The 24,167-nt window shown below is 46.1% G+C and overlaps 1 protein-coding gene across 2 annotated transcripts in view; it reads right to left on the bottom strand.

Moving 5' to 3' along the window:
- Nucleotides 1–20,115, bottom strand: part of Evl (Enah/Vasp-like) — a 147,510-nt gene extending 127,395 nt beyond the window's left edge. For both annotated transcript variants that reach the window (XM_028882113.2, XM_028882114.2), the window contains exon 1: nt 20,065–20,115. In XM_028882113.2, the coding sequence (XP_028737946.2) occupies nt 20,065–20,069 (5 nt within the window). In that variant the 5' untranslated portion in view covers nt 20,070–20,115. The remainder of the gene's footprint in view (nt 1–20,064) is intronic.
- Between the last annotated feature and the right edge of the window lie 4,052 nt (nt 20,116–24,167).

The following is a 24,167-nucleotide window of genomic DNA, read 5'->3' as shown; positions in this document are numbered from 1 at the left end:
CATAGACAAAGCAATGTCCATAATGTCCTAACCCGTAATGGGCAGCATGATTCATGTGGACCTTTGGTACTGGCCAATCAATCATGGTGTTTCCAGGCATGAAAGAGATGAGAATACTCCTGCACCCGGTAGTGCTGCATGCCTTTTATCCCTGCATTAAGGAGGCAGAGGCAGGCAGATCTTTGAGATGGAAACCAGGTTGGTCTACAGAGTTCCAGGACAGCCTGGGCTACATGGGCTACACAGAGAAGCCCTGTCTCAAAAAACCAAACACCAAAAACAAAGTAACAATAAAAACAGAATGCTACTGTGTTTTTGTTTGATCTTTATAAGTGGAAAAACTCTCAAATGAAAGAAAGCCTCCATTGGATTGTGGTAAAAGGGAATCTTGATCTGTGAATCAATTTCCAGACTTGAGCCAGTTTGCAGACTCAGACCCCCTTGAATGAAGAGAAAGTCAGGTTTCCCCTGAGGAAGGACCTTGACAAAATACCTAAGGGTTTTACTGTTAGCCTTTCCCAGTCCTTCCCCAGAGAGACCTACGGCCTTTTACAAAGGTAACAACAGTACACTGGGAGAGGGAAATAATCAGAATTTCCAGGGTCTATTAGATACTAGGTCTGAGTTGATGCTGATTCTGGGAGACCCCAAGAAACACTGTGGCCCTCCAGTTAAAGTAGGGGCTGATGGAAGTCAGGTGATTAAGGGAGTTCTGGCTGAAGTCTGACTCACAGTAGGTCCAGTAGGTCCCTGAACTCACCCTGTGGTTATTTCCCCAGTCCTAGAGTGTATAATTGGGATAGATATACTTAGAAGTTGGCAGAATTCTCACATTGAGTCTCTGGCCTGTGGAATGAGGGCTATTATGGTTGGAAAGACTAAATGGAAGCCTTTATTAAAGTTACCTCTGTCAGGGAAAATAGTGAATCAAAAACAGTATGGCATCCCTGGAGGAACCACAGAAACAGTGCCACCATCACAGACTTGAAAGATGCAGAGGTGGCAGTGCCCACATCTCCCTTTAACTCTCCTATCTGACCAGTTCAGAAGTTAGATGGATCATGGAGAATAGCGAGTGACTATCAAAAATTCAATCAGGTAGTGACTCTGATTGCAACTGCTGTACCAGATGTGGTATTTGAGCAGATTAACACATCTCCTGGTACATGCTATGTGGCTATTGATATAGCAAGTACCTTTTTCTCAGTACCTGTTCATAAAGACCACCAGAAGCAATTTGCTTTCAGTTAGCAAGGCCTGCAGTATACCTTTACCTTTTCATCTCAAAGATATATTAACTCTCTAGCCCTGTGTCATAACTTAGTTATAAGGGGTCTTGACCATCTGTTTCTTCCACCAAATATCACATTAGTTCACTATATTGATGGCATTATGCTGATTGGATGAAGTAGGCAGGAGGTAGCAACCACTTTAGACTTGTTGGCAACACAAATGTGGATCAAAGGATGGGAAATAAGTCCAACCAAAAATGCAAGGGTCTTCTACCTCAATGAAATTCTGAGTTCACTGGTATGTGGCATGTAGTTATTCCTTCTAAGGTGAAGGATACATTATTGTACCTGGCTGCTCCCACCACCAAGAAAGAAGCATGGTGATTAGTGGGCTTATTTGGATTCTGGAGACAGCACATTCCTCATCTGGATGTGTTACTCTGGCTCATATACCAAGTGACTCAGAAAGCTGCTAGCTTTGAGTAGGGCCTGGAAGAAGAAGGTTCTTCAACAGGTCCAGGCTGCTGGGTGGGCTGCTCTGCCTTTTGGACCATATGATCCAGCAGACCCAGTGGTACTTGGGGTGTAAGTGGCAGATAGGGAGGCTGTTTGGAGCCTTTGGTAGGCCCCTATAGGATCACAGAAGAGACTTTGGGATTCTGGAGCAAGACTCTACCATCACGTGCAGACAACTATTCTCCCTTTGAGAGACAGTTTTGTGTTTTTTTTTTTTTTATTTTACAATACCGTTCAGTTCTACATAACAGCCACAGATTCCCTTGTTCTCCCCCTTCCTGCCCCCTTCCCCTTCCCCCCGGCCCACTCCCTATTCCCACCTCCTCCAGATCAAGGTCTCCCCCAAGGACTGGGATCGACCTGACAGACTCAGTCCAGGCAGGTCCAGTCCCCTCCTCCCAGATTGAGCCAAGCGTCCCTGCATAAGTCCCAGGTTTCAAACAGCTAACTCATGCAATGAGCCCAGGACCTGGTACCACTGCCTAGTTGCCTCCCAAACAGATCAAGCCAATCAACTGTCTCACCTATTCAGAGGGCCTGATCCAGTTGTGGGCCCCTCAGCCTTTGGTTCATGGTTCATGTGTTTCCATTCGTTTGGCTATTTGTCCCTGTGCTTTATCCAACCTTGGTTTCAACAATTCTCGCTCATATAAACCCTCCCCTAACAATGACATCATGAGGTTTGCAGGCAAATGGATGGATCTAGAAAAAGTCATCCTGAGTGAGATAACCCCGACTCAGAAAGACAAATATGGTATGTACTCACTCATAGGAGGATACTAGATGTGGAACAAGGATGACTGAACTGCTACTCACATCACCAGTGAGGCTACCTGGAAAACAGGACCCCAAGAAAGACACGAGGATCGCCCAATAGAGAAATGGCTGAGATCTACATGAACAACCTGGACATGAGTGGGAGCAATGAAGGGCGAGGGTCGAGGGAAAGAGAGCGGGAGATCCCAGCTGGATCAAGAACAGAGAGGGAGAACAAGGAATAGGAGACCATGGTAAATGAAGACCACATGAGAAAAGGAAGAAATAAAGTGCTAAAGAGGCCCACAGAAATCCACAAAGATACCCCCACAAAAGACTGCTGGCAATGGTTGAGAGACAGCCGGGACTGACCTACTCTGGTGATGGGATGGCCAAACACCCTAATAGTTGTGCCAGAAACCCCATCCAAGGACTGAGGAATCTGGATGCAGACATCCACGGGTAGGCCCCGGGTAGAGCGCCGGGAGTCTAATTAGCGAGAGACAGTTCTTGACCTGCTATTGGGCCTCAGTGGAAACTAAATGTTTGGCAATGGACCACCAAATTATCATGTGACCTGAGCTGCCCATCATAAGCTGGGTGTTATGTGTCCCACCAAGTCATAAAGTAGAACGTGCACAGCAGCAACCCATTAATAAATGGAAGTGGTATATCTGTGATTGGGCCTGAGCAGGTCCTGAAGGCAAAAGAAAACCACAAGAAGTTACCCGAATGCCTGTTTTCTACTCCCGTTATAAAGCCATCTGCCTATGAGTGAGTATATACCATGTTTGTCCTTCTGAGCCTGGGTTACCTCACTCAGGATATTTTCTAGTTCCATCCATTTGCCTGCAAATTTCATGATATCATTGTTTTTTACTGCTGAGTATTACTCCATTGTTTATATGTGCCACATTTTCTTTATTCATTCTTCAGCTGAGGGGCATCTAGGTTGTTTCCAGGTTCTGGCTATTACAAATAATGCTGATATGAAAATAGTTGAGCATGTGTCCTTGTGGTAAGATTGAGCATTCCTTGGGTATATTCTCAAGAGTGGTATAGCTGGGTCTTGAAGAAGATTGATTCCCAATTTTCTGAGAAACCGCCATACTGACTCATTCATAAGTGGATACTAGATGTAGGGCAAGGGATGGCCAGACTGCAGCCCACAGCTCCAGAGAGGCTAGCTGACAGGGAGGGACTCTGGGAGGGACACAGGGATCACCCAGCAAAGTAGAAGTGGATGGGATCTGCATGAGTGGGCTGGGGGTGGGGGTGGAATGGCGGAGGACAAGGAATGGGGGGTAAGAATATAGGGAAATGGGAGGGTCAAGCTGGAGCAGGGACGAAGTGGGAGAGCAGGGAAGGAGATATCATTATAGATGAAGACATCATGGGAGTGGGAAGAGGCAGGGTACCGGGGAAGCTCTCAGGAATCCACAGGGATGACCCCACCTTGGACTGCTGGCAGTGATTGAGGGGGTGCCTGGACTGGTCTACTCTGGTGACCCTAACTGTCATCATAGAGCCTTTATCTAGTGACTGATGGAGGCAGATGCAGGGATCCGTAGCCAGGTGCCAGGCTAAGCTCCAGGAATCTAGTCAACAGGAGAGAAGAGGGATTCTGCAGGTGATGGACGTCGAGATCATGATGGGAAGACATGCAGAGATGATCCACCACACTGGTGGAAACCCATGAACTGTGGACTAGTGGCTATGAAGCCCTCGTGAGACTGGACTAGGCTCTCTGGATATGGGAGACAGTTGTTTAGCCCGAACTGTTTGGGGGACACCTGGGCGGGGGGATCAGGGATCCATCCCTGGTGTGCATGGGCAGGCTTTTGGGAGCCTGGTGCCTGCAGTATGGCACCTTGTGCAGCCTTAGTGTGGCAGGGAGGGGCTTGGACCTACCTCAGCTTGGTGTGCCAGGCTCTGCTGACTCCCCATGGGAGACCTTGATTAGGAGGCTGTGGGGATGGGGGTAGCTTGGGAGGGAGGGCTGGGGGGGTGGGAGGAGGGAGGAAGTGGGATCTGTGGGTGGTATGTGGGGTGAATAGAAAATTTCTTAATAAAAATAATTTAAAAAAAATTTTTTTTAAAGCCATCTGTCACCAAGCATGCACCTAGAACCTCAAAGGGTATACCCTGTGATCACTGACTGAGGACAAGAAGACCAGGGCCTGATTTACTGATAGTTCTGCACATCATGCAGGCACCACCCAAAAGTGAACAGCTGCAGCATTACAGCTCCTTCCTAGGACAACTCTGAAAGACAGCAGCAAAGGGAAACCTTCACAGTGGGCAGAACTTGGAGCAGCACACATGGTATTAGAGTCTGTTTGGAAGAAGTGGCCATATGTGTGATTACTCACTGACTCATGAGCTGTAGCCAATGGGTTGGCTGGATGGTCAGAGACTAGGAAAGAGCATGATTGGAATATTGGTGAGAAAGACATCTGAGGAAGAAGTATATGGATAGATCTCTCCAAACAGGCAAAGGATGTGAAGATACTTTCGTCCCGTTTAAATGTTCACCAAAGGTGACTTCAGCAGAGGAGTCAATAATCAAATTCAAAGTCAACTCAATAATCAAATAAGATGACCCATTCTGTGGACAGTCAGCCTCTTTCTCAGGCCATTCTGGTCATTGTCCAATAGGCCAATAAAAAAGTGGCCATGGTGGCAGAGACAGAGGTTACATATGGGCTGGACAACACAGACTTCACTCACCAAGGCTGATCTGGCTACAGCTGCTGTTGAGTGCCAGATCCGCCAACAGCAGAGACCAACACTGAGCCCCAGATATGGCACCACTCCCCAGGATGACTAGTCAGTGACCTGGTGGCGGGTTGAGTACACTGGACCACTTCTTCTGTAGAAAGGACAATGCTTTGTCCCTACTGGAGTAGATGCTATTCTGGTTATGGATTTGCCTTTCCTGCACACAATGCTTCTGCCAAAACTACCATCATGGACTTACAGAATACCTTACCCACCATCATGTATTGCTTCTAGCCAAGAAATTTGCTTCACAGCCAGAGAATTACGACAGTTGGGCCCACGATCATAGAATCCACTGGTTTTACCATGTCCAATATCCGAAGCAGCTGGCCTGATAGAAAAATGGAATGGTCTTTTGAAGACACAGTTACATAGTCAATTAGGAGGCAGCAGCCTGGAGGGCTGGGGCAGGGTTCTCCAGAAGGTGATGTATGCTTTGAATCAGTGTCCAAGATATAGTCAGGATCCATAGGTCCAGGAATCAAGGGGTGTAAAAGGGAATAGCTCCACTCACTATCATCCCTAGTGACCCACTACAAAAATTTTTGCTTCCTGTTCCTATAACCTTAAGTTCTGCTGGCCTAGAAGTTTGGGTTCCAGAGTGGGGAATGTTCCTGCTAGGGGCCACAATGAACATCCTATTGAACTGGAAGCTCAGACTCCCAACTAGCCACTTGGGACTTCTGTTGCCCTTAAGCCAATAAGCTAAAAAAGAAAATACAGTGTTAGGAGGGTTGATCGATCTAGATTACCACAGGGAAATTGGATTGCTTCTCCAATGGAGAAAGAGATTATGTCTAGAGTGCAGGAGACCCTTTAGGGCAGTGAATGGTTCTTAACCTTCCTAATGTTTAGACCCTTTAATACAGTTCCTCATGTTGTGGTGACCCCAATCATCAAAAAAAAATTTTTTTTTTTTTTGGTTTTTTTGAGACAGGGTTTCTTTGTGTAGCTTTGGAGCCTTTCCTGGACTCACTCTGTAGACCAGACTAGCCTCGAACTCACAGAGATCCACCTGCCTCTGCCTCCCGAGTGCTGGGATTAAAAGTGTATACCACCACCGCCCAGGGTCTCATAAAATTATTTTGTTGCTACTTTATAAGTGTAAATTGCTAGTGTTAGGAATCATGATGTAAATATTTGTGTTTCCCAATAGTCCTGGATGACCACTGTGAAAGGTGTTACAACCCACAGGTTAAGAACCACTGCTTTAGGGCATCTCTTGTGCTATCATGTCCTGTGACTAAAGTCAATGGGGAACTACAACAACCTAATCCAGGCAGGATGACAAAGGACACTGACCCTTCAGGAAAAGAGCCAACATCTGCTTGAGGTGCTTGAGGGTAGAGAAAATACAGAATGGGTAGTAGAGGAAGATAGTTATGAACACCAGCTCAGGCCATGTGCCCAGAAACAAGGATTATAATTAACCTGAGTTTTTCTGTCATATTTTGTTACGAATCTATTTGTACAGATATTTGTGTTTTCTTTCCTCAATTTCTTCATCATGCAATGTAACATCAATTAAGAGAATATCAGTGGTTATTATTTTTAAGTCTGAGCTACTAAAAGAATGTCCCTCAAGGGACACTGCCACCTATTCAAATGTATAATGCGTTTGCAATTGTATATTGGATGTTTATATCATGTTAGGTGTTGTCTTGTTGTCTTGCTGTGAAGAGACACTATGACCATGGCAGCTCTCATAAAAAGAAAGCATTTAATTGGGGCCTGCTTATATTTTCAGAGTCCATTATCCTTATCAAGGAGTATGGTGGCACACAGGCAGACATGGTAGCTGAGAGTTCTACAACTGGATCTGAAGGCAGCAGGAAGAGGGAGCCAGTGGACCTGGCTTGGGTTTTTATTTGTTTGGAGACAGGGTTTCTCTTTGTAACCCTGTCCTGAAACTAGCTATGTAGACCAGCCTGGCCTTGAACTCAGAGATCTGCCCACCTCTGCCTCAGAAGTGCTGGCACTAAAGGGGTGGGACATCATACTTGTTTTTTTTTTCTTTTTCTTTCTTCCTTTCTTCCTTCCTTCCTTTCTTTCTTTCCTTCTTTCTTCCTTTTTTGGGGTTGGGCTTTTGAAACCTCAAAGCCTACCCCAGTGACACATTTCCTACAAGACCACATGCACTCCAACAAGGCCACACCTTCTGCTCCCTCTCAAGTAGCTGCCACACCCTAATGGCCAGTCGTTCAAATATATGAGTCTATTCAAACCACCACAAGTGTAACTATGATCCGGCTATCGTTTTCATTTGGAAATTAAGCATGACATAAGGAGATATGATTGTGTGTCAAGTTGACAAAGAGTTGATGATGGCTATTCTTGGTTGTCAATTTGACCACATCTGGAATTAACTAAAACCCAAGCAACTGGGTTTTACATCTGTGAGGGATTTTTTCCTTAATTAAATCATTTAAAGCAGGGAAGACGCACTTTTAATCCTGGTCTTTTGATGTGGGAAGATACACAATGAATCCAGATCTTCTGAGGTAGGAAGACACCTTTAATCTGGGCCCCACTTTCTCCTGGCTGCCTATATAAAGGACCTGGAAGAAGGATGCTTGCCCTCTTTGCTGGCTTGCTTTCAATCTGCCTGGCAAATCCATTCTTTCACTGGCATTGGAACCTACATCTTTGAGATTCCACAGTATACTGCAGACCAGCTGAAATATCCAGCCTCGTGGACTGAACGGTTACTGGATTCTTGCCAGAGCAATGACAGTACTAACCCTAGAAAATATTCAAACCAACTTAAAGCTTCTTTAATTAAAAGTCAGGTATTAGTATCAACACAGGGATAAATACAGAACAGGTGAACAGAATGGAAAACGCAGAGACAGAAACAATTGATTATCTGTGGGGAAAAAAAAAACAAAAACAAAAACAGGACTCTAAACACTGAGAGCAAATGGGTTTTCTAAGGAGTAGTCTTTGGGTAGCTAAATAACCAGGTGGAAAGGGTAAAGTTGAATCTCTCAAGCCAGTTGTCAAATTCCAAATGGACCAGAGATTTGAATGTCTGAATAAAACCACACACACAAGCACACGCATTAAAAATCAAACAAAATGGCTGACTTCAATCCAGGTATGTAAAGAACTTAAATTAAAAATTGAGAAACAATGACTGAGAGGACTGAAAAATGAAATGTCTTTACCTTTTATTTAGTTAAGAATAATAAACAAGTGCTTACAAGAGCCCACTTCTGGGCTCACTTACTGTGGCCACAGTAAGCTGCCATGACAGCCCCTCTTGGTATCTACCAATGACTATCACCAGCCTCAGGGGCTACTTTTGACAAGTGGAGTAGGAGCTAATACATACTTGCTTTTCCCTTTCTTCTCAAATATCAAGACTGGGTAACTACAGCAATATCTCTCTCCACATTCCTCTCACATAAGCCTTGATCTCCAGTTCCTTCTCTTGGGAAACACACCCAAAACACTATGGACCAGATAACTAGTGTTTGTCTAATATACATTAACATAAACATGTACTATTAACATTTCAAAAACACTGACCAGTGTAGCACACAAAGCAAAAAGCAAACAACTGTGAATAAACACAGACTTCAGCTAATAATGCTTCAATAGCAACCTGACACTAACGCACTAGATGGCAACAGAGGGACTGAACAGGGGAGAGGATATGGGAACTAGACCATTCTGCTCTGTCTTTCTACGAAACTGAAATCCTAAGACATGAGGATCCCTCCCTCCCTCTTCCCTTCCTCCCTCTCCATACAGAGGGGGACCTGGGATCTCCATCTGGAAACATACACACACACACACACACACACACACACACACACACACCTCCCTTTGCTTCTAATGATTTCCACACACAATCAAGTTTGAGGAACAGCTGGGCTAGTGAGTGTTATAGTCCTTACAAAGGAAATAACAAGGAAAATCCATCATGTCATCAAACAAATACTTCACGGCAGCAGTATGACAACAGACAAAGGCACTGCCACCCAGCAATGTGTTAATTCTCTAAGCACAATGAAAACAGCTTCCGTCTCCGTGCCAATGTCTACCAATTGACATGGCTGTCTGCAATATCATAATTAGGAGAATCTAAGCCAAGCTGGAATGATGCCAGGTAAACCATCCACTTTAGTTGTATGTGTCTGTGCCAGTGCTTACAAAGCATCTACCAAGTACCAGGCACAGTGATAGACTCCATGGGTTCCACAGATATCAAAAGAGGTGCAATTTTTCCTTTTGCAAAGCCTGTGTGTGATGTTATACAAGGCAAACTTAAGTATTAAAATATTTACATGAAAGAAAACATGGGACAGTCCAAAGGCAACTAACAGGGAAGGTCCTTCCTGCAGGCTATGGGACAGGGGCTACTTACATAAGGAAGCGACATTCAAGCTTTGAATTTTTTTTTTTTTTTTTCAGGGAAGTGGGTCCTGGGGACCAAAGCTAGGGATGGTACTGAGCTAAATCCCCAAGTCCAGATTTGAACGCTAAGAAATTATCGAGGGGACAACAGCAAGACTTTGATCAACTGTGTGGTTCAGTTCATCAGGTTTTTTGTTTGTTTGTTTGTTTGTTTTCTTGCTTAAGGATTCTTGGAGAGAGAGGCTGATGGGGGCAATGACCACAGCCCACAGAAGCTGCAGAATGGCAGGCAAGTCAAAGAATGTTTGCAGGAGAGGGTGGTGGGAGAGCCTTTAAAGGCCAGGCCCAGGGCAGACCTGTCACAGGGCAAAAGACAGAGAAGGTGTGAAGAGGCTGTCCAAATCAAGTTTGTATGCTCAACTGTCTATAGACTCTGGAAGATGCGAAGAAGACACGTGTAGGGCTAGACAGAAGCATGTCTCACAGTCCAGACTAAGAGGCTCAGGTCTCTTGTTAGGTGTGGGTTTTCTGAGTTTCTCTTGCTTAGTGTGTTGTTGGGTTTTTTTGTTGTTGTTGTTGTTTTTGTTTTTGTTTTCTTTTTGAGTTTTAGAGTCACGTGTGCTCAGCTGCAGTATGTATTTTCTTAATCTGCATTTCTAGTACCATTATCTTCTCTACTCATACACAAGATCTCCTGTTTTAACAGTTGCATTTTGTGACTTTTATAGAACATGACCTTAACTCATTTTTAGAAGTATCTATCAGGCACAGTGACACACACATGTAATCCCAGTACTTGGGAAGCGGAGGCAGGAGGATCTTGAATTCAGGCCAGTCTATGCAACAACAACAACAAACCAAGGACAGGAGGTGTAGTTTAGTGACAGACTGCTTATCTAACTTGTGCAAAACCTGGGTTGGATCCCCAGCATAGAAATTGAATAAATAAGTAGACTAATAAACATTGAGGAACCAATAACAACCTATCACACACAGAGGACAGTATATTGTGATCTGCAAAAGGGAAGGATATCTGAAATCAGAATCATTCCATATTTTCCAGGGACTATCTTCTTCACAGAAGAAATTGTGATGGAACAGGGTAAACATCACAGCTAGGAACTTTAAATATGTTCTCATTTGATGTCACAAACCTGGGAAGTGGGACGGCCATATTTATATTTCATTTGCAAACGGAGGATCATAGAGGTTAAATTATTTGTTCATATGAGCTAGCTAAAAGGCAGCAGTCTAAGGAGAATCCAAGGCTGCCTGACTCTTAAACTAGGGCTGCTTAAAAGTATATATGGATAAATTAAACTCAAATTTATAAATATAAACAAAAAGCTGTGTTCACTCAGACAGCCCTAAAGACAAGGACACTCTACCTTCATAGCTAATACCTACTGAGGATCTGGGAACAGGGCTCCCTCCGCTGGCAGATAGGTGGAACTACACCATTCTAAGCCTAGGCTCCATCCCTTACTCCCACCCATCATCCTTTCTTACGATTTAATATTTTTAATTATTTGACTATTGCATACAAATATACATACATATATATTGCACAATATAATGAATTTTAGTCCTCCTCACTCCCTATTACCTAGCTTCATTCTCCCTTCATTACCCACCAAAGCACTGAAACCCTGAAACCATTCTTCACAGTAAACTCTCCTACTTTCTTGTGTTTTGTGTGTCTTATGAGTCAGAGTTTAAAGAGGGCCGTAACATACCTGTGGCTACACCAACGAAGACAAGGACCCCCCTCCCCCCAGCCACCATAGCTGTCCCTCAAGGAGGGGTGGAGTCTTATGAGCTCTTCCCCATTCCATGATGGAATGGATGGGCCTGAATTTTCACAGGTTTATTGCAGGACTTCAGAGGTGTTGAGTTCCAGAAGACATAATTTCAAAGCACACCTCTCCAAGCCCTGGCTCTTATAGTCTTTCTATGACGTGTGTGTGTGTGTGTGTGTGTGTGTGTGTGTGTGTGTGTGTGTAAAGACATGATTTCAAAGCACACCTCCCCAACCTCTGGCTCTTACATTTTTTCTGTGATATTCCCTGAGCCTTGGGGGGTTTGGGAGTGTGTGTGTGAGTGTGTGTGTGTGTGTGTGTGTGTGTGTGTGTGTGTGTGTGTGTGCCCTGAAGGGCCAAGCACTGCAGTCACTTACTCTTTGGACTTCGGCAGGCCAGCTATGGTCTGTGTTTTAACCACCATCGTCCCATACAAACAGATGCTTCTCTGATCTCCCTTTCCACCTCACTAATGCCCTTCCTTTGCTTTGAGAGAGAATTTCTGACTTAAACCTCCAGGGTTAAACTTGCTTTCCCTAGCTTTATCTTCTTCCCTCACTTAGATTTAACATTCTGGTAGTATACAGATAGGCCTTAAAACGTTTATCCTATTTGACCCCAGCAATCCAGCTGCTAACTTACCTTGAGGACAAAATCAGAGGCACACAGATCCTCATCTCAGTGTTACTTACAATGATGAAGCTGTAAGGACAGGTGCTCTAGCCTAGGCTCTGGTAAATCATGGTGTGTGGTGGGGTGAACTGCAGCTACTCCACACAGTACCACAGAATATTTAAGGAAGGGAAGGAAGTTCATTTGTCAGAGGTAAGATGCCTTACAAACAATACACCGCCACATCAGGCTTATTATTCAAATGTCATGCAGTGGATAACAGATCCACTGCCAACATTTTTTAAATGACTTTTTAAACGTAGCTTTTTAAAGGTAAGAGAAATTTTCCACTAGAAAACAACTTGCGTGGAGGTGATTCTCTCAGGCTAATGAAGGAGAGACCTCGACTTATGACTGCTTCAGGGCCCAAGGTCATTCACTGGAGGTGCTCCGTTCTAAGCTACTACTGATCTTCGTGCAGCACTTAGGACTTGCTCACAAGATCTCTTCATCTAGTGTAGGGACTATCGTAGGGTTTCTCAAACGTTCACGTGCAGCTTCCCCTTAAAGAAGAAAATCCCAAAGGAAACAATGCTGGTTAACTTATTTTCGTGAGACTGTATGTAATTATAAAACTAAATCTCAATGTCTTGTGTCTATAAAAGTAAATGAGTAAAATAAAAATGTACATTAAATCAAACAAAACCAGCACAATTCAGTGACAGTACTTTGTGAGCCTCCGACTGACCTACTAACTGATTGATTTGATTTTTGATTGATTTTATAGTGCTAACAATATAATCCAGGGCCTCTCCTAAGCTGGGGAAGCACTCTACCACTGAACCACATGCCCCAAAGTGACAGTTTAATAAAAGAATGCTACTGCTCCACTTGAAATCACAAGGTAAAATGACATCGGCTCTAAACCAGGAACCTAGACAGAGAGAGAGAAACAGAAACAGAAACAGAGACAGAGACAGAGATCCTACGATTAACCTATGTCCCCTAAAACTGATCTTAACATGATAACAAAAACATCTGGAAAATTATCTCCTACCCTCAACCTATATAGCAGTAAGTTCAGAAAGGCAGTTGGCTTGGCCATATTAACAAGAGAAGGGCAGTGATGATGAATGAACAAGGTCTGCTTCCACCTGTGCATCTTATACTATGCTCTGCTTAATCAGCATTCTACATGACACACAACTGGCACAGAGCCCTAGGTCACCTGAGATTTTCCCACCACACGCAGACCCGCTCATATGCTAGACTAGCCATGCCTTGTACATACAGAGCTGGCCCTGGCAGAGGCAGGTCTGCTTTCTGGGGATTACAAGATCCTCACTTCATCAGACACTAGAGCTACAGTCATCCTTTGGCAATGGTTTGCATTGTCATCCAATCTAGAGAACACCACTGCTGTGTAGCCATTTCCTCTGATGGAAACATCCCCTCCCAGAGAGAAGTTCCTAAGACTCAGCAATCTCACTAAGGAGGCTGGGAAAGACTGAACAAGGGCACTTCCCAGCTTACAGAAGCAGTAAACCACGGCTGGTGCCGAGATGAAGGCCCTTGGGTAGGGGTACCTGACAGTCATACAGAGAGCTCCAGGAGTGCAGATTGCAGGACTAGTCACCCATGCTGGGGTGGGCTCTGCAGTGATGCAGTTGTCCAAGTCACTCATGCTCCTGTTCACAACCCCTAACACACTCATGGGTTCACCAAGTGGGACTTGGTGGGATCATTCCTTTGGTCTGTCATTGGTACCCTGTGGGGCATCAACAGACATTTACTCCCACCTCCCCAGTAAACTGCAGTGATTGCTGCTGTCTCTGCCTCATAAATTACAGATGCAGCCAAGTATCTGACCAGGAATTCTGAAGAAAACAAAAACCCCACTCAATTTAATAAGCAAATTTCTAGACAAAACTACCCTAAGTGTAAAAGTGATGGTAAAACCGCAAGGAAAATGACCCTATGACATAAAAAAAGTAAATTTCTACACATTACATATTTTAAAGATAAAAGGCAGATTGGGAAAATGACAGACAAGTGACTAAAGTGTGTGAGCAGGCAGAATGGTTACTCAGCAATAGTGTCCTCTAGATTACATGACAATGCAAACCACTGCCAATTTTAAAAAGGCACAAAAGGACCCTGTAAATTCCTGTGAATCTTTCAGGTATGGTAACTATTTGTTGGGCAGTCTTGAGGACTTCGTCCTCGGCCTGTGGGAGTTGGCACAGACAGTATCAGAACTGAATTATAATTCCAATACTCAGGAGGTAGAGGCAAGAGGATTGTAAGCTTGAGGACTGCTTGGGATACACAGAGCTCCAGGTCAGCCTTGGTCACACAGGAAGATTCTGTCTCAGAAAATCAAATTCAACCAAATGAAAAAGAACTGAATAAAACTGAAGGACATTCAGCGAGCACCTACTCTTGCAGAATGGAGGAAATCTCCACACCTTTGAGGTCACAAAAAGCATTTCATATCTTTTCTTGTAAATTGTTTTGTTTTTGAGATAGGAGTCTCACTATGTTGTCCAGTCTAGCCTCAAACTCCTCTGCCCAAATGATCCTCCCCCCAGCCTCCTGGGGTCCACAGGTGCATGCCACCTGGCTCCTTTATGCTCCTCACTGTGACATGGAAGTGGGGAAGAGACAGTCGCTTTCCTATAATTACAAACAGCCAAATCAAATCAACAGTTAACTACAGACAGAAGGATCCCTGGTCTCGTTTCCTATTTGCAAAAGCCAAATACTTCCAAGTAAATATAAATGTTATAGATGCCCAGCTATCAATAGTCTCAACAATGAATCAAGTTAAACTAATTTAAAACCATATTAAAATGAAATGTAAGGAGGAAAAAGAATAAGAGAATGAACACCTCGTCCTGGAAGTCCTTTTAAGAACTCACATTTCTACAATCTGCCTTCTTACTGGACCCAGTGATCAGGACTGGGAATTGTACTATTTCTGGTCTAACACTGCAGAGTCTCTTCAAGAAGATCCCACGATAGGATGACTTTTTATCAAATCATCAACAACTAAAGAAACCACACAGGAGAAATAAACAAGCATGAAGCAAAAAGCAACCCACCCCCAAATCCTTGACTTCCATTCCTGAGCTGAAATGCCATTTTTTAAATTAATTATATATTAAGAGGAGTCCACAATTTGAAGAAGAAGGAGGAGGAGGAGAAGGAGGAGGAGGAGGAGGAGGACAAGGAGGAGAAGAAGAAGAAGAAGAAGAAGAAGAAGAAGAAGAAGAAGAAGAAGAAGAAGAAGAAGAAGAAGATGATGAAGAAGAAGCAGCAGCAGCTCCAAGAGCATTGAACTAACTAACAGAGGCAAATGATCACAGTTGGGACAAAACACAAGCAAATGACTATTACTATTCTCAACAGCTCCCATTACCCAGCATAAATCTCCAGAACTAAATCTTGACTCAAACTCTTCCTGGAAAATGCAAAAACCAGGGATTTTTGTTTCTGATAACTGTAGACTAAGCGAATCAGAAGAATCCCTTAGCTAAACAGAACTATAAACACCAGAGACAAAAGATAACAATGCCTGCTTAGAGCCACTGCGGTAGGGCTTATCAGAGACTGAGAAGATACTTATGCAGTTCGTCAATTTGACAGAGTCACCTGGAAAGAGGGACCCTCGGCAGAGGAACTGCCTCCATCAGACTGGCCTGTAGGCAAGTCTGTGGAGACATTCTCTTGATTAATGATTGATGTGGGAGGACCCAGGCCAACATGGGCAGTGCCACTTCTGGACAGGTGGTCCTGGGCTGTATTAGAAAGCATCTGAGCAGTGGGCAGAGGTAGCCCATGCCTTTAATCCCAGCACTAAGGAGGCAGAGGCAGGTGGATTTCTGAGTTTGAGGCCAGCCTGGTCTACAGAGCAAGTTCCAGGACAGCCAGGACTGCACAGAGAAAACCTGTCTCGGAAAAACAAAACAAGCACCCGAGCAAGCTGGAAAGCAAGCCAGGAAGCAGCAGTGTCTCTGCTTCAGTTCTAGACTCCAGGTTCCTGCCTTGGCTCCCCTGGCAATGGACTTTAACCTGTAAGCCAAATAAGCCCTCTTCCCCAAGTTGCTTTGGGTCAGAATGTTCTATCAGAACAGAGACACAAACTCATACAGTACTTCTCCCTAAAAGCATCGGGTGATTCTGAGAAGAATGTTAAGGCTTGGTCTCGGGTGGAAGTGGGGAGTAGAGGTGTTGTAGAGAGGCAAACATTAGGAGGAAAGGTGAGCAGAACAGGCTAGTCCTCCTATGGAATGAAGCTCGACTTGGAAAGATTTCAGTCACTGAAAATGGGCCAAGGAGACCCCAGATGGAGCAAGTGTGAATTACCTTTAGGGGAGGGGAAACATAATCTTCTGCCTCAAATTATCTTTAAAAAGAGTTTTGCAAATCTAGTGGCCAGCACATATTAAAAAAGAAAAAAAAAAAAAACAACTAGGCACAAAGAGAAAAAACAATATGGATGAAAATCAGCAGAAAAAGACCCTGAAAATGATTCAACATAGACACCGTGTATCAAACACAGACGAAGATAATTGTGTATTCAGAGATAAAAGACAAGGCTGAAAAGTTGAGCGGATAACTAGAAATTATAAAAGACAGTCAGATTGTGATTTGAAAGATGTAGTGACTGAACTTAAAAATACAATGGATAGTTTTAATAACAGCTTCTACTACCAAGTAGAAGACAGACAAAGAGAACTCCAGGATGAAGAATGGAGAGATAAATACAAAGGGCAAAGAGAGAAAAACAGACACCTATAAAATGGTCCACATAAACAACTGCAGTCCTAGAAGCAAATGTAAGAGAAAATGGGTCAAAGCCGTCCTCAGGCTGATGCACGAAAAGTGAATGAAAGACACAAATCCATGGATTCAAGAAGCTGTAAGACCAGCACTCGGGAGGCAGAGGCAGGCAGATCTCTGAGAGTTTGAGGCCTGCCTGATTTGCAGAGTGAGTTCCAGGACAGCCAGGGCTACAGAGAGACCCAATCTCAAAATTAAAAATAAAATAAAAGAAGCCACAAGAACCCAACTATAAAGGTAAAACACAGAAGAGATGGTGCACAGTTGTCATCCCCGCACTTGGGAGGCTGAGGTAGGAAGATCTCAAGCTCAAGACCCAGAAAGAGAAACACAGAGAGAGAGACGAGATGGGGAGGGGGTAAGAGAGGAGGGGAGGGACAGAGGGACAGAGTGGGGGGGAGAGAGGGAGAGAGGGGGAGGAGGAGAGAGAGAGACAAAGAGAGACAAGTGCCTGGGGAATTATTGATAATCAAAAGCGAAGAGAACACTTTTTAGAAGCAGAGCCAGGTGTAGTGGCTCAGGCTTATAATCCCAGCACTCAAGAGCCCAAGGACTGCCATGAGGTTGAAACCTGCCTGGGCTATAGTGTGAGCACCTATCTCAAAACAAAGATAAACCAAAAAACAAGAAGCAGAGAAATCAGGATGACTATCAAAGAAACAACAACACAGCAGGTGACTTCCCAACAAGAACAATCAAGTCAGACCACAAGACAGCTTTCAAGTGCTTAAGCAGTGGAAGTCCTGAGTTCTGCAATTAACGAAAAGATTCTTCAAAGTGGAGGGAAAGATTCTAATGCTGATGGTTGCACAATTCTGTAGATATTCTAAAAACCAACGAGCTTTAATGAATGTTTTGTGGTATGAGTTATACCTCAATAAAATTGTTTAGGAACTAGAAAAAAAGTGAAGAATAAAACATTTTCAAACGCCAGGCGGTGGTGGTCCACGCCTTTAATCCCAGCACTCGGGGAGGCAGAGCCAGGCAGATCTCTGTGAGCTTGAGGCCAGCCTGGTCTACAGAGCAAGATCCAGGACAGGCACCAAAACTACACAGAGAAATCCTGTCTCGAAAAACAAAACAAACAAACAAACAAAATACCCTAAAGGGACCAGGCCTGGCGGTATACACTTGGAATCCCAGCAGGAAGGTAGTGAATTCTAGGCCAGTCTGGGCTACTCTGTTCCTCAGCAGCCTGAGTTATGGAACAAGACCCTGTCTCAAAAACACAAAGACAAGCTGAGGAGGTGGTCCCAAGGATAAATCACCTGCCATGCAAACCTGAGGAAGGTCTATCCATACAACCCATATAAAAGTTGTGTGGGTGTGGCAACATCCTTGTAATTCCAGCTGTTAGAATCTGGAGACAGGACCAAGAGGATGGTTAGTGAGTCTCACCCACACTGGCCAGCTGTGTGTTCCACTGGAAGATCCCGCCTCAATGAATAAGTTGGAGAGCAACAAAGGAAGATTCCCAACCTCAGACGTTTGTGTGCCCACACACGCAAACATGTATGCACACATGCAGGCACATGCGTAAAAGATACAAAAGCCAAACAAAAACTGCAGAGATCACTCGGTGGATGAATAAGAGACTCCGGGTCTGATACCCAACACTGCAACAGACAAACGAGACGGACAGACAGACACTAAAAAATGTTCTTCAGATAGAAGATGACAAAGGAGGCAATGCAGCTGAGGAAAAAGATGACCTTGATAAACACAGAGGACTAAATGATATGAGGTAAAAAATGAAACGTAATCACTGTTTCATGTTACACAAAAAAATCAATTCCAGGTGAACGATGCCCTTTCATGTGAAAAGCACAACATTGAGATTTCTGCAAGCTGTTTTCTTCATCTAGGAATAGAAGCCCTACAAATTAGGAAGAAAACGAGTAAACCCTCCCAGCAAAATTGGACAGTATTTAAACAGGCTCTTTACAAGAGACGCCAAACAAACACAAAAAGACAATCAGCCTCATCAACAGGAAGCTGCAAATTAAAACTCTAATGGACTGTCATTCATGCTCACCAGAATGGCTAAAATGTCAGAGACACTACCAAGGGTTGTCAGGGATTTTAAACAAGAGCTATTAAATGTTTGCTGGTGTAAACTAGTACCACCACTTTGGGAACTTTGCTTTATCCACTACAGCAGACGATAGCAAGGTGATGGTGGTGTGAGCCTGTTAATCCCAGCACTGGGGAGGCAGAGGCAGGTGGATCTCTGAGTTCGAGGCCAACCTGGTCTACAGAGTGAGTTCCAGGACAGCCAGGGTTATAGTGAGAGACCCTGTCTCGAAAAAACCAACCTCCTCCCCCCCCCCCAAAAAAAATCTACTTCTGGGTGGGTAATATATACTCAAGAGAAATGAGTGCTTTAGGAAGTACACAGGCATGTTCACTGCAGCGTTAATAGCCAAGAGCTACAAACAATTCAAAAGTCCACTAACAGTAGTAGAATGGATAAATTGTGGACGATCTATACTATGTAGGGCAGTAGATCATAGAAGCATGAAGGATGAACTTCAGAAATACCTTTGATGAAAAAAGCCAGACACGAAATTACGTAGTGAATTATTTCATTTATATACAGTTCACAAAACAGATGAAACGAATCTACAATTGGACACTACAGTGTTTAAGGAAGATGTGTTTAGAAGATAAAAAACTGAAGAAAAAAAAAAACCCACAAGCTTACACCACTACTACCACCACACTACAAATCAGGGTATGGTTAACCTGGAGAGGAAGGGTGGGTGCTGCGAACGAAGAGGGCACGCGAGTTTCTGGGTGTAGACTAGGCTCCCTGGATGAATGGCACATCAGCCATACCTATGGGGCTACACGGGATGGCAGGTTTGCAAGAGCAAAGGGACAGGTCCTAAAAGAAGGGTGAAGAGGAGAGCGCCCTGATGGAAGAGAGCTACCGATAGACAGCAAAGTAGGCAGGACGGCGGCTGCGGCGCTGCGCGCTCAGTGGGAAGACAGCGCAGGGCGGGCGCGGCCTCCCGCGGACCCCGCGGCCTGCGCGTCTTCGGGAGCTTGGGGCGCCGGCTGGGAGCTCCCGGGCTGCCTCGATGCTCGGGTACCCCGCCCCCCCCACCCCCCGCAAGCCGGGCGCTCGCGGCCTCGCCGCGCTCGCGGCCCCGACTCACCTCATCGTGGCTGCCGGGGCGGGCGCGGGGCCGGGGGTGAAGGCGCGGCGCGACGGGGCGCTAGCGGGGCAGCCGGCCCCGGGCGCGGCGGCTCCGCGTCTGGCTGGGCTGCAGGCGGCGGCGCGGGGGCTCATCTTCTCCGGCGGGCGTCCGGGCCGCTAGCTGCGGGGCAGCACGGTGGCTGCGGCGGCGGCGGCGACTGACAGCTGGGCCCCGGCCCCTGCCATCTTGGCGGGCGCGCGTGCCCGGGCCGGCGCGTGCGCGTGCCGCCCGCCGACGGGCCGGGGGAGGGGGCGAGCGGCGGGGTCTCGCAGGCGGGAGCGAGCGAGCGAGCGAGCGAGCGCGCGCGGGCGCGCGTCCGTCCGTCCGTCTGAGACTCGGGGCGGCGGCCGGCGGATGGGGTGCGGGGTGCACGCGGGCGGAGGGCTCCTCCGCCCGCTGAGGGGACTGCGCGCGCCGACGCCCCTCGGTCGGCTGCGGCTGGGGGGAAATGGGCGCGCGCGGCAGCGGAGCTCCACACAAAAGGCGCGGGGATCCACGATCCGCGCCTCTAGGAGGGCGGAGCGCAAGGGGGCGGGGCGAGGGCGGGGCCCGAGTCCAGAGGGGCGGGACAAAGCCTTGTGGAAAGAGTGGCGGGGCAATCGGGCCTGGGGGCGGGACAGGGGGCGGGGCCTAGGGCCCAAAGGCGAAACCGTAACTTAGAGGAACGGGTTAACTTATTGAGTTCCAGGTCAGTCGGGGCTACGTAATGAGACCCTGTGTCCAAGAGAAAGACTGGTGCCAACCTCAGCGGGAAAGCCTCGGGGACTTGGGTCTAGGAGGCGGGGTAGTGGGCGTGGCCTAGGGCCCAAAGGGGCTGGGCTAAACTGCAAGGTAAGGGAGTTTAGAGATAGTACTTGGAGATCTGGGCCAGGTCTTGGGGCAAAGCAGTGGGTGTAGTCGATGGATCTAAGGGGAACCAGGAGAAGCATTGAAGAAGGAGTTCGTAGGTAGAAACTGGGCGGAGCTCCGCAGGAAGGCCTGGAGGGTCGTGGGCCTAGGGGCGGAGCTCGGGGTGTAAACCAGGAGCAAGGAGGGCCCAGTGGGGCTAAGCCCCTAGGCAAGCCCTGATGGTGCGAGAGCTAGAGAGGGCAGGGCAAGTGGAGAGGTGTGGGACCAAGGGCGTGCGTGATTTAGGAGGCAGGGCTGAGCGCGGAGGGTGCCAGGTGGCACGTGGAGTCCTACTGTACAGGCTTTTCCAGGGCATTCACAGAGCACTATGAGCTGGAAGGCAGCAATCTCTACTGGATTCCTTCACCTGCTGCACTGTTAGCAGTGCCTGAGGTTATAGCCTTCCTAACCCCATTTGTTCCTGTCTACCCGGGGTCCAGACTGGTCTGTTTGTTACAGAAGAGCCTTGTCACATCTTAAGAGTTAGGGATGTTCAAGCCTCAGGTCACCTAAAGATATCCCAGGTGTGCTCAGGAGAGACAGGGTTAGCCTGGCTTATTGGTGCTCTTCCTGCCTGTGGCCACTCCAGATCAGGTGTCTTCCCTGCTGCCCCTGGGGTCCAACAAGTTGTTGCCATCCTGTGACTTGTCAAGAAGTATCAACTGGTTTTGCTGTGAAGACACTGTCTTTCTTCTCGACCCCACACATCACATGCCATAAAATCACTGACACTGTGGAGAAACCATTTTCAAAGCCAAGGACTGGTGGCCTCCAGAAAGAAATCTTCTTGAGGTTATATGTTTCAAAAATGTTAACATTTTGTATCAAAAGAGTGAAAAACACAAATTCTTTTACTTTATTCTGAGGAATAAAGCCTTCATTCTGTATTGCGAGCTTTGCTAAATAGACATTGGTTTCAAATGACTGGCTGTTAAGGAAAAGGGAAGGCCAGGTAGGGGTGATGAGAAATGTGGGGAAGACCCTTTCAGAGTCTGTTTCCTACTGACTGGGGCCTCAACTGGTCCTCAGCAGCCTGCAAGTTGGTTTTAGGATTCCCACCTATTGGATGAAGAACTTGGAGGGGTTTGAACTCCCGTGGCATTAAGTGTGGAGCATTGAGCTCCCATGGCGTTAAGTGTGGAGCATTGAGCTCCCATGGCGTTAAGTGTGGAGCATTGAGCGCCCATGGCGTTAAGTGTGGTGCACTGGCCGCTGCAGGCCCCCTCGAGTTGGTTTAGACAAAGATCAGCATCCTGCATAGGAAAACAAGACACAACAGAGGATGGGAGTGGCCCCTGTCTCTTCTCCCCCAGCCCTTCCTGCAGCTCCTGGAGCCCTCTGATGAAGAAAACAGATTGGAGAGCCCTCCTTAGGACCTGAACTGCTAATTTCATGAATTCACTGAGTGGTGTGGAAACACTCACTTTCCCTTTCCCACAATACCTGTCTCCTTTTCCAGGGAAGGACTTGTTGTAGTTGGCATGGAAGGACCACAAAGGGTGCTTATGTTCTGGTTCTGTCAAGAAATAAAAATTATCTTTGATCCATTTTGCCCTTGAAATTTGAGGTTAGCCTGGGAGATATATATATATATATATATATATATATATATATATATATATATATATTGGTTTTTCGAGACAGGTTTTCTCCATGTAGCTTTGGAGCCTGCCCTGGATCTCACTCTGCAGACCAGGCTGGCCTCGAACTCACAGAGATCCGCCTGGTTCTGTCTCCCAAGTGCTGGGATTAAAGGCGTGCGCCACCACTGCCCAGCTCTGGGATTTCTATTTTGACTCTTTCTTTCTCCAGTTCCTCCACTTCTCTGGTGACTCTCCTTAAGAGTATGTTGCACAGCTTGAAGGTGGGTAATTCCTAACAGGGCCTTGCTGCCTGGCCTGCTTGGGAAGATACCAAGACAGGGAATACTTGAAGGGAAGCAAGACCCGTGTGGTGGGAGGGAACCTGGGGTGGCTGTCCTGCAGGAGCTGTGGGTCTTGAGGAGAGACTAAAGCGCATGGCTGTTGCTTAGCCTGGAGCTAAGCTGAGAGTTCCCACCATTTCAGAAGATAAGGCCAACTACATTGGGGGGGGGGTGGTGCAGACTGGCCAGAAGTTCTGGAGGAGCCTTGTCATGGTGTTTCAATGTGTCTCCCAAAGAGTATGTTTTGGGAACTTAGTGCCCAATGCAACAGGACCTCAGAGGGAGTCACTGGGCCACAGGGCTCCGATCTTGTCGGTAGATTAATGCTGAGTTTCAAAGGGCTGAAGGCTGCAAACGGAAGGTCTCACTCATGTGCAGCAAATTGAATGGCTTTACCCACTGGGCCGTCTTGCCAGCCCAAGTCTGGAAGACACTGAAGGAGAGCAATCTGAGTTTAAAAAATAATTCTTATGACAAAAAAATACATAATTTCAAAATTTAATTAGAGACAGAAAAAAACAGAAGAGACACTTAGATAAAATTTTTTAAAAATGGCATACTTTTCTGTTGTCAGCTCAAAAACAAAGCTGTCAGGTCAAAGGGAATAAGAGAGTTTATTCTGGAACCAAATATGAGTGAGTTTGGCCCAGGAACACAGGTTCAGCTTACCCCAAATACCATGCTCTAAGACTGTAACAGTTTCAAGAAGCTTTTAGTGTTGCAAAGCAGGGCTGGAGAGATGGCTCTGGTTAAAAGCACTGGCTGCTCTTCCAGAGGACCTGGGTTCGATTCCCAGCATCTGCATGGCAGCTCACAACTGTCTGTAACTCCAGTTCCAGAGGATCCAATACCTAGGCACAGACAAACGTGCAGGCAAAATACCAAATGCACATAAAATAAAAATAAACAAATACTTAGGGTTGCAGAACAAAAGCAAGTCATAAATCAAGGCATTTTTCAAATATAGCAGTGGAAACATCAGGTAGGTGGGTTACAGACAGCTCTATGCTCAGACGCTAATGACACCCTTAGTGGACAGGAAGTGGCCCATGCCCAGTGACCCACTTCCTCCTGCAAATTCCACCATCTTCCAGTTTGGGACCAAGTGTTCAAACACGTGAGCCCATGACACACACAACACTTCTGGTACCTTTATTTGTGCTTCCAGCCTACGGAACTGTGAGAAAACAGGCAGCTGTTGTTTAACCACACGCCTGTGGTATTTTGTCATGGCAGCCCTGGCAAATGA

Source organism: Peromyscus leucopus, chromosome 14, assembly GCF_004664715.2.
Source record: "Peromyscus leucopus breed LL Stock chromosome 14, UCI_PerLeu_2.1, whole genome shotgun sequence".
NCBI lineage: Eukaryota > Metazoa > Chordata > Mammalia > Rodentia > Cricetidae > Peromyscus > Peromyscus leucopus.
This window is presented reverse-complemented; position numbering and strand designations above follow the sequence as displayed.